The following is an 11,371-nucleotide window of genomic DNA, read 5'->3' as shown; positions in this document are numbered from 1 at the left end:
GAGAAATCCAAGGTACATGGTCTTCTTGAAAAGCAAGTCAAAGGAGAAGAGGTATTATAAAAACTGATGGGATAATTGCGCAGTGTAAAGAAAAAGTGACTTGAATAGACCTCTTTAGCTTGAATGTTTTGTTTTCCCAATGTTGGTCATGTGATAATACTCTTGAGAACTGTTCTTTTTATTACGTCTTAGTCACGTGCATATATGCACGCATAATTCATGAAACAACAAAGGTAAATCCCTCTAAGACTATGTTGTTAACACACTATAGAGGACAGCTTTTCGTGCCGACACTAAAAGCTATCCAGCATAGTACGAACACCTATCCGATATGACTCTCCACTTTAGAGATCGGCGCAGCAACACTCCGTTACAGAAATCGCGCCAAAATTACCGTTCTCATGTCTGAACAGAAGCCCTATCAAGTATGGTTTTCGCGCCGGCGGACGTGTGAGCACAGCCTAAGACCTTCACTGTAAAACAAACCACCAGCTGAAGAAATCTATTGAGCACAAGGGTGCTTTAGTGTCTCTTAAATGACTAGGCACTAAATGCGCTAAACTTGTATTCAAATTTAGATTAGTTTTTCTTTGTACTGAAACACGTTTATCAGATTGAGCTACGCCGCAACCATTCACATATGACAATACGAAAATTTACTTCAATTTTCATGATAACGAATTAAAACTGCGCAGTATATTTAGCTGGTATATTTACCTGGCTGGTAAGTTTTGTTTTCCCAATACACGTCATGTGATAATACTCTAGAGAACTGTTCCTTTCAAATGTCGTTTTATACACGTGCATATCTACGCATAATTTATGAAAAGGCAAAGGCCAACTCCCCCTGGGACCTCTACAATAAAAACCCACAAGTAAGAACCTAAGATTTAAGAACCTGTTAGGCTAAAATATGCAATTTAGACCCCCTCTATATAAGGACCTCTTTAGCCTAAAATTTGGAGAAAGGTTCTTATTTTCAAAAATCATTTAAAAATATTTACTAATTGCAATTGCAAAAGGCAAGTTAGTACATATATAAATGTTGCTTGATTGAGGTCATTGAGAAAATATTTACAATATTGTGTTTTACAGCACAATCATGTATATAAAGTTGTTTTGACTCAAGAAATTAAAATTCATGTGAGAATTGATCTCTATTATGGTCATATTAAAATATAAGCAATCATTAGGTATGCAAATTTAAAGGTGCTGATCACTAAATTCTTCTTAGCAACGACATAACTTTTTGCAAGAAATTAAGAACCTATTAAGAACCTAGATAGCCTAAATTTATGTTAACCACCATTTATGTAAGAACCTATTTAGGCTAACCCTGGAAAATGTAGGTTCTTACTCGTGGGTTTTTACTGTATTGGGAAAACAAAACATACAAGCTAAAGAGGTCTATTGGTCACTGCCACGTGCAAGCGATTGGCGTATAAATTAAAAATACGTTTTACGTTAAGAAAATGAAAACAAAGAACAATTATTACGTAGATTTACTATTATGTTGACAAATATGTAAAGAAATAGTATAGTAAGCAAGCTATTGCTGAAATATAAAAAAGATCTTATAAAGGCAAAACCACAGTGACAAACCAGCGAAGAATGACAGATATGTTTAGGGAGGGTAACCTAGCTTGGATTCGCCACTGCCATGATCAACAGTAATCTTAAATACTCCGTTTAAATAGAGGGAGGAAGATCTTAGAAGGCGGAACACGGCTAGCGCCAAATGTCTTCTGTATTCGATTTACATGCAAAGGGTTGCACCAGTCAGCATCGCCAGGATCTTCCTCGCCGAGAGGTCGCCAGTTTGAGAGCAGAAGGGCGCAAATTGCATTTTTGTGATTGTCGCCCTGCAACTTTACTTCCTTCTCTACTTGGCAGCCACACGAACCAAAATTTTGGGCTTCAAGTAAACCCAACGAAAAGTTGTTCCATCTTCTAGGATCTTCCTGGTGCATCTTCCTCCCTCCATGTAAACAGCCCCTCAGTGTGTATAAACACTGGCCAGAAGACAGGCAACAAAAATATCGTGAGATTCTTCGAGGAAATTTCCCGGTAAACTTTGAAGTTTATGGACGCTTTTACCAGATATACCTACTCACTAAAACCTGGAATAAATCTTTTTAGTTTTTATCAAGAGAGTCGATTTATCAGTAAATCTAGTGTTCATGTGGTTCTCCCCCCACTTTTCGAACATCATATCATCGACTTTCCCTTGGGGTCGATCCCTCTTCCATCCTGCATAGGGTTACCAAAAGCCACAAATACTTTCTTATGGCTTAGATAGAACAGTAGAGTACTTTAAATCAACACTAAGCCAATATGCTATGTGTCTGTTTGGGGAAGTTGTAATGCACGATTATTCGATGAGATTTGTACGAGTATTATGATACTAGCTGCTCCCTTTAAGGCTAGAACTTTGCGGCTATATTTCTGGAACACGGGTGGCTACCCGTCATTGAAAGAAGACCTGTTTCTGTTAAAAAAAATCCTGGATGGACTCACATTGTACGAGGTCTTGTTGTCTTATCGCCTTCCTATTTTCACAGTCATGCTACCGGGTCCTTCCTTTGTAGAGAATTACTTTGTGTATGAATCACAATGTGTCAACTTTAACCTGAACGAACTGTCCGTTTTTCTTGTGCTTATGCTTATGCTTATGTCGACCCAGTTTTCACTTGTTTACACATGTGCTTGTGCTTACGCACTAGTGAAAACCAGGCTGAAGAAAAAAAGAGCGCGAAATTTGGCAAACTAAAAAAAGAATTAAACAAATAAGAAGATCCCATAATCTACATTCTTAAGAGCGACGGTCAGGAAAAATCAACCAAAATCTTTATTTCGCGGCAACAGTTGAAAAATCAGTTTCTTTCATTTTTTGTTCATAGATAGCTTTTAGGTAGATAAGAAATCTAATGTAGATTGTTCCTGCCGAAAGCCTTTTATTTGTGAGAAAAATTAGAATAGTTCAGGTTATTCGCTAACATCAACTTTCCTACTTTCCTCGTGTTGGCAGACGAAGCTGCATGGAGAAATTTGGACACTTTCCATGAACAGAAAAATTGTTAAGCTACTTTCAGAACAATAGCGAGGCTCGTCGTACTGAGATAATTCAAAAATGTGGGATAGGTTTTTTAGGATAACAAAAACTTAAGTTCGTTACTCATTTTCGACGGCAATATTTAACATGTGTTATAACTCCAAATTCTCTTCTAGCCTGTGAAAAGGCTCTCTGTTTTGGGAAGGGGTGGAAAAATCTCGAGGAGAGGGAATCTCCTCGCGATTTGTTCACCCTTTCCCCAAACAGAGAGCCTGTTCACTGGCTAATTCTCTTCATGCTATTTAAATCACACATTAAGACATTCATTTAAAACATACCTGGGAATTGGCTTGGGTTATTGAAGAAAATCTTTGTAAGACACCATCGAAGTTCAGGAATTTTCATGGTAGGCCGGCGCTAGTTGTATAAACACTTCCAATTTCGAAACGCACAAAAGTAGATATTTACAGTCTAAACTCGTTGTTCGTACTTCTTGTAGGTTTTCCCATTGCAAAGTTGCTTTTTCCAATCAAAGAGTGGGGTACAAAGTACCCTGGCTCGAGAGGTCCGTTCTCAAAATACCTAATATGAAATAAACCGTGCTTACGGTTTGATAAGGCTCCCGATTTGACTTCGCCGCGAAGCAACAGTATCGATAAGAAAAAAAATATCCTCTGGAACCCAGGGCAGTAAGGTGAAACTGGGTCAATTTTAGCCATTTTGAAACGCTGAACGCTACCAGCCGGTAGTCTTGCGATCATGCCCTCCCTCTTTATCTCTGTAATCTGCTTTCGGGAGGAGCCAAAGAAGCAAAGAAGCCAAAAAAAATATTAACGCCTGATCTCAGGTTACCAGCCGGCAACTCTGCGTGACAATCTGTTCCGTGACTGCACGTGACATAACCGTAAAGTTTGAAGAGAATGACTGTCACGGATATTAATCACCGTAGTTAACGCAACGGAGTTCTTGAAAGAGTAACATTTTCAATGCCGACAGTATTTTGAAGAAAAAAAAATCAAACGCGCTAGTATTCTGGTACTCAGTTTTTATCGAAAAACAAGGACTTGAACAATGATAACTCGCTAAGGATGACGGAAGAGGAAGATATTTCGTCTTGTCTCTTTACGATCGACGAAACTTGGAGCCGTTATATAAGTTATTTTGACGGGTCACGCTTCACTATATTACACTACGGCCATTTTGAGACTCCTGCCAGGAAAACTGATATTCTTACTTTTCTCGAAAATAAAAGGCTTTTTGCGAGAACAACTTACATCAGATTACTCATCTACCTAAAAGCTATTTATGGACAAAAAATGAAGGAAATCGATTTTTCAACTCTTGCTGCTCAATGGTCGATATTTCAGACCGTCGCTCTTAAATACTTTTTTAAAAAGTACTACGATAATAAATAATTGAGATGTCAAGTTTTTAAAAAAGGCTTTAAAAAGTTCTGTCAATCCTAAAGCTCTCAGGCGTAAATTTACTCGGAATTTACTCATGATTAAATACTAAAGCACTATTAACATTAAAATATCGATAATTAACACAGGAAAAAATAACAGATTCCCAATATTGGATATTTTAGGGTATCTAAAGAATACCCACAAAAATCCCAAATTTGGCAAAATGAGCGAAATAACGACTCGAAGTAATCGGATGAAATTCAGGCTACGTATACGGACAAGTCCCAACCAGGGAATTCCCAACCAAGTTCCCTGGTTGGGACTTGTCTCACTCTTCCAAATTTGGGATTTTTGTGGGTATTCTTTAAATACCCTAAAATATCCAAAAATGTGAATCTCTTATTTTTCCTGTGTAACAAATTAAGAAATTCTGACAATTTTGAAGCTGTCGGGAGTGAGTTTACACATCATTAAATCAAAGTAATTTCTTTTGAATTTCTTTCTGAATCAAAGAGTAGTCTAAATCATTGTTACTGGCATTATTCCACAGCTGCATTATAAAAGAACATTCGCTTCAGGCTATTGGTAAGAGGAATAGCGTGACCATGATTATGATTTGCGTGTCTCTTGATGTACCGGTCATCTGACGGGAATTGTCTACTACTTTCACTTTCCATCGTCAGTTTCCGACAGTTCAACTTTCGTGTTACTTTAGGTTTCGACTTTCCGCCAATTTATTTCGACAAGGTGAGTAATTCTGTGTTTGTTTTTCAGCTGAACAAGACAGGGGTTTATTCAGTTTCTTTTGATGGAGTTATAGCTTGTAGTTTTGTTCGTATGTGGATTCTTTAAAAGATCGGGCGGACAGAGCTCAAAACTTGATTTCGCACATGCTTTGTACATTGCTAGGCCCAGGTACTATACATATGAAATCAAGGTTCATTTGCCTGAATATGGTTTCGTTTGAAAGAAATTTAATTTCAACTGTAAACGGTATTTCCGTCGTAATCACCTTGAAATTTGCCAACTTTTACAAAGTTATTGAATCATTTAGTCGATCGTTCTAAAGTATCTTTATGGATATCCAGTTAAACTAAAGTTACTTTAGTCCATTGACTCCGAAAACAGCTCGCTAACGCTGCTCACAAAAAAATATATGATTTTTTGAGGAAACACACCAACATCCTTTCTGAATTTGGTCGAATGGCTGGTCAAAACAACATGTCAGAACAAGCGGCGGTACGCAACGAATCTCACCAGGAAACCTTTTGGTCATCTTTAAAGGATAAGTTTAACTTTCTACAACTTTATTTGTTTGGGATCTTTTGTACGTTTTTGGCAAATACTTCCTAAAGTGAAGGAAAAAATAACGGATTCCCATTTTTGGATATTTTTGGGTATTTAAGAATACCCATAAAAATCCCAAATTTGGCAAAGTGAGACAAGTCCCCAACCAGGGAATTCCCAACCAAGTTCCCAGATTGGGACTTGTCTCACTCTTACAAATTTGGGATTTTTGTGGGTATTCTTTAAATACCCAAAAATATCCAAAAATGGAAAACCGTTATTTTTTCCTGTGCATGAACGCAATTTCGCCTTCCGCCATGTTGGAATGTCTTACATCACGGAAACAGGCAAAACGGAAGTCACCGCTACAGAATCGAACAGCACATATTTTCACCACTAATCACGATACGAATATCTAATAAACTCTAATAAAGTCCGATGTAAAGAAAAAGCAACAAGAAACGCACCATATCTTGACGGTAACTGCCTGCATGCACGAATTACAAAAGAAGAAAGATGTCAAAGACTACATAACATACAAGAACCAAATGGAATCAAACGCGTGACGCACGCCTAAGAATGTCTGCGGGGGAGGCTAAGTTAGTGCCACCTATTTTTTCTCATCAAGTTTCTTTTTCACGACGTCAGTTTTCTCTGGCACGAATTTTTTTTTTCGGCACAACTCTTTTTTTGGCACGACTGTTTTTTTTCGGCACGACCAGGACAGGTCACCGCTGTCCAATATTATTGTAGTCGCATGGAGCACACGGCCATCGTAATTCATCAAACAAGATAATTTTAAAATAATTTTAAAAGGATAAACCAGTGAGCAGCACTTCTGCAAACTTCTTGAGTTGTAAAAAATTTTATCTTCTCCTACGCGTTTCGTGTGACTAACGCACACTTCATCAGGGAGTTTTACAATACAACTAAGCGTACCTGTATAAATATCTAAAAACACAAAACACCTACGGATTTGCGTAAAGGAACTGCATACCTCGTGGTTATACGTGGTTATATTTTGAGGTTATATTACATATAACCCCCAAATATATTATATTATATTCATATAACCCCAAATATATAAAATTATATTCTATATTTATTCTATATTTATATTGTATTGGAGTTACCTCGTGGTTATAGCATCACAAACATGTCACACCTTGCAAATATTTTTCCGCCTGTTTCCTAGACGTATAACCACGATGTTTGCAGTTCCTTTACGCAAATCGGTAGGTGTTTTGTGTTTTTAGGTATATATACACTTATGCATAGTTGTATTGTAAAATTCTGTTTCGCAACCACTGAAATTGAAGTAGTTTTTTATGGCTCGATATATTCTTGGAGCATGATACAAGTGATAGGATTTTACGTAACCTAGCGTTTGACTTTGACTCCACTGAACAGGCCATCCCTCAATAAGGTAAGTCAACGTTTACGGTTAAAGATTAGCTCGGCTCTATTTTACTTCGTGAGATACATGATTAACGACGAAAATTAGTTTTTCGGGGGCGAGACTTGTAGACCGAAAAAATGACAACACCAGACTGGTTGTATGAATTGCGCCAAAGTAATTTAATTATCAAGCTCAGATGCTTTAAACATATGTATATAAATTTTTTTCGCTGTGGCTATATGGCCGGTAACCGGTCAAGGTGTTAAAAAGACTAAATGACCGGCAGTCCCTATTCTCGGTAAATTTCACAAAATCGAAAGATTCCAGCTAATCTATTAAACTATCATATGTCGATTAAGACAAGTCAAGCGATGATGAAATGCCTTATAGATCTCAAGTCTAGTGTTTGATTTACGCTGGGCTCAGAAGACGAAACCGTGTTTTGTGACACTTAGAACAGCTCGACAGCCGGTCAAGGTTTTCAAAACACTAATTGGCCGGCAGTCCCATATTCTCAGTAAATTTCACAAAATCGAAAGATTCTAGCTAATCTAAACTATCATATGTCGATTAAGACAAGTCAAGCGATCCTGAAATGCTTTATAGATCTGAAGTCTAGTGTTTTCCAGAAGCAGCAGACCCAACTAAGGGACTTTTCCCGCCGGTTTTCCGCGGAGGCCGTTATGACGTCAAACGTCGCCTGTCACGCCGTGCTTTGGACAGAAAATAGTAACGAACATCCAAAGACTCGAGACCAACAAAGGCAGGATGTAGAAATCCCACAAAACCGGCTGGTTTGATCAGGATCATGACTTATGATAGTTCAGAACGGCTGAATTTTTTCAGTTTGTGAAATTTACTGAGAATAAGGGACTGCCGGCCATTTAGTGTTTTGAAAACCTTGACCGGCAGTCGAGCTAAAAAAAGTTTAAGTGTCACAAGACGCGGTTTCGTCTACTGAGCCCAGCGTAGACCAAAAACGAGAGTTGCGATCTGTAAAGCATTTCAGGATCGCTTGACTTGTCTTAATCGACATGTGATAGTTTAGATTAGCTAGAATCTTTCGATTTTGTGAAACTTACTGAGAATATGGGACTGCCGGCCATTTAGTGTTTTGAAAACCTTGACCGGTTACCGGCCATATGGCCACAGCGAATTTTTTTTATGCATCTTATTGATGCCAGTCTCAATCCCAATCCCCATTTTAAGCGACTTTATGCCAGTCCAAAGTCTAACTCTTCTCAGTTTTGAAGGCATCCTCTGACAGAACTTTTATTGTTTCCGTTTTTGCAATCCCGTGTTGACTGACAGTCGTGAAGTCGGGATATGCTATCTACACAGGTGTTCTGTATTTGCATAATGACTTCGCGCAGTCAAAATAAAGATTTCGTGAAAATTCCTCACGTTGTTACACCCAAAGGAAACGGAATATAAAGCTACCTCGCTCACCCATTATTCGACGTTAACATTAAGTCTAATGACGGTGTCAAAGGTCGGTGCGTGACGTGTAGGAAATCAATGTCACGATATCATGCGTGGGGTCACAGTCCTATAAACCATTGCCAAATTGCCGTTAACTTTAAAAATAACAAAGAGACAGCGACATTTGTGTATTACCAAGCTAAATCTCACTTGCACCTATAATTTTAGACTCATTTTATCCAAAAGTAATACGATTTTTGTACGGTACTTTCTCACACTTTCAAAATGACGGTCATCGAAAAATCTTGCAAATTAGCAAACTTCGGGGAGGTCGTATCGAAAAACTGAAAACTTAAAGATCCCAAAAAAATGAAAAGAAAACATAAGACATCTATCCTTAAACTGTAGAGAAAGCGTATTCGGAGGAATTATTTTGGCGTATTTATCAGGCAAAACTAATTTTCTCGAGAAATTGAGCGGGTGGTTTTAGTGAGACTTCCTGCGTTTCCTGACGATAACATAAACAGAGCCCTGGGATCCGTAAAATTTTTCCTTGTGGAATCCGGAATACTGGGCTTTGGAATCCGGATTCCGAATCCACTGACAAGGAATCCGAAAATATAATTTATCCAGTACCTGGAATCTGGACTCCACAGCTTGGAATCAAGAATCCAATAATGTATTGGATGACCTTACATGAGACCAATAAACAGGGTCACTCAACAACAGAATGTTTCCAAATACGTCAGAGGTGTTTCATGTGGTTTTCTCTATACTTTGGAAGCCTGTTAAGTATGATTTGGTTAATTTTGGCTGCCCTAAAAGCTATTTATCTTTTCGGATGTTGTTGCTACTGGATGCGTACATATTGCGGACCTACATATATACCAAGTGCTTTTGTAACCTGATATGATAATATGTTGAGTTTTTGTTTGTTTGTTTGCTTGTCTGTTTTGGGAACCATCTTGACTTTTCTTGACCGTTTGGGCATTGTAGCCATCGTAAATTTATCGTTTGCTTGTTTAGAAAACATAACTTGTTGTGCATTTACCTTATTATAGGAAATTAACGCTCCATGAAATTAACGCGAATCGTTAAAATTCGCGTTAATTTTGTTGAGCGTTAATTTCCGCGACGTTAATTAGGAGCAGCGTTAATTTCCACGGTCTTAATTTCCAGTATTTTAACCCCAATTTTGGAACCTGTCCAGACATTCTTGACGCCTAAAAAACATTAACTACAAGCTTTCTTTCTTTCCATTTACCCTTTATTTTTCATCTTTCACAAAAGCTAAGGCGAAGGTTTACAATATTTCGAGTTCATCTTCATCGTTGTCGCTGTCAGAAGTGATGTTAATATCTTCTCCTTCGATTTCGGCCAAGAAAAAATCGCGTTAATTTCCTTTATTATGAAATTCTACCTCCTCTTTCGCGTTAATTTTCTTTATTCGAAAGTCGTTTGCCCTTAAATTCTCGTTAATTTAAGTCGCGTTAATTTCCAATACCTTTATTTCATGAAGCGTTAATTTCCTATAATAAGGTAACATGTTTGAATTTGTGACGTGATGTTAAACTCGTCGTGAATTTTGGAAGCTCGATCGGGATCTAATTCATCGTGCATATACTTGGACGCCAATCTTTTTCAAATATGGAATACTTGGATGGAATAAACATACGATTTAAATATACGCGGAGTTAGAGTTTTCAACTGATTTTCGTAACAGATGTCTTTGGGAAACTTTGGTCGTCTCCAGAGTTTTAGGTTGCTGCCTGTGAGGGCAACGCCCAATCAAGAAATACCTTTCTTCATCTATGTCGAAAAAAAACAAAATGGTGGCGGAACTCCCAGAAGGCTCCGTTAGTACCGACATGCTATGGTTTTGGTGGCGGAGAGATGGGGTAAGGAGGTGATGGGTGAAAATGTCCAAATTAAAAATGATGCCAATAGTTTCTTACTTCAAAAGGCTATCTCTTTCCCATTTCACAGTTTAGCAGTAGCTATGCACTCAAGCCGGCAAAAAGCGTAGTTATAATGTATACTTCCCAAAATAATAAAGCACTGCATCACGCAGTCGGCAGCCCAATGAACCCCCGCCGAATGGTGGTCTTGTCTCATCTAAAACTGTCAGCTGTAACAATCAATCTAACATTTTTGTTTTTTGTTTGTTTGCTTGTTTTTTCAGTCAATTCTTGGAAAATCTTAAGAGCTAATGTCTGTAATTTTCGAGAATCGGTTGACAGTCGCGAATTTTTGAATTTCTTCATATTTTGCTCAAATAATCTCTATAGTACACTAATTTCAAAAATCACGTTAAAACTTGTAACAGCTTTCTATTTTTTCAGGAATCAGGCAAAGTTTGAAAAACTCTAAATCGGCGCTCTTTCGAGTATGAAATTAGCGAAAATTGAGCATTTTCTTCGCGCTCGTACATAAAAACGGAATAACATCTCTAGATGAAATCAAGTCACAAAAGAGACACACATTTTTACTCTATAATTCAGCAGTTAACTTTAAATAAACCGTTTAAATGTGACTGTACCGGCTGCAAGAAGAATCACGGTTTCAGCACTTTTTAAAAATGGCAAATTTGACCTAACTTCACCATCGTAAAAACCCAGTTGGTACATGGAATTTCAATATGAAACAAGAACTGTATTGAAGCATATCCTTTGCTGTTGTTTGTGTTAAAATATTTCTGGCGGCATTCCAAATGCACACCGTCGAGAGACCAAAACCTGAAGGGTATTTTGACACCAGGAAAGCGCGTGCAACAAGCAAGTTTCAACGCTTGGAATATTAATCCTT

The 11,371-nt window shown here is 37.9% G+C and overlaps 1 protein-coding gene across 1 annotated transcript in view; it reads left to right on the top strand.

Annotated features, from left to right (window-relative positions):
• The window catches only part of LOC140935411 (transient receptor potential cation channel subfamily M member 7-like), a 6,924-nt gene extending 6,665 nt beyond the window's left edge, over positions 1-259 (top strand). Inside the window, exon 7 of the mRNA XM_073384963.1 lies at positions 1-259. This exon is cut by the window's left edge and continues 372 nt beyond it. Within this exon, the coding sequence (XP_073241064.1) occupies positions 1-60 (60 nt within the window). The 3' untranslated portion in view covers positions 61-259.
• The last annotated feature ends 11,112 nt before the right edge of the window (positions 260-11,371 follow it).

Source organism: Porites lutea, chromosome 4, assembly GCF_958299795.1.
Source record: "Porites lutea chromosome 4, jaPorLute2.1, whole genome shotgun sequence".
Lineage (NCBI taxonomy): Eukaryota > Metazoa > Cnidaria > Anthozoa > Scleractinia > Poritidae > Porites > Porites lutea.
Note: the sequence above shows the minus strand (reverse complement) of the source record. Positions and strands in the feature narration are given on the sequence as shown.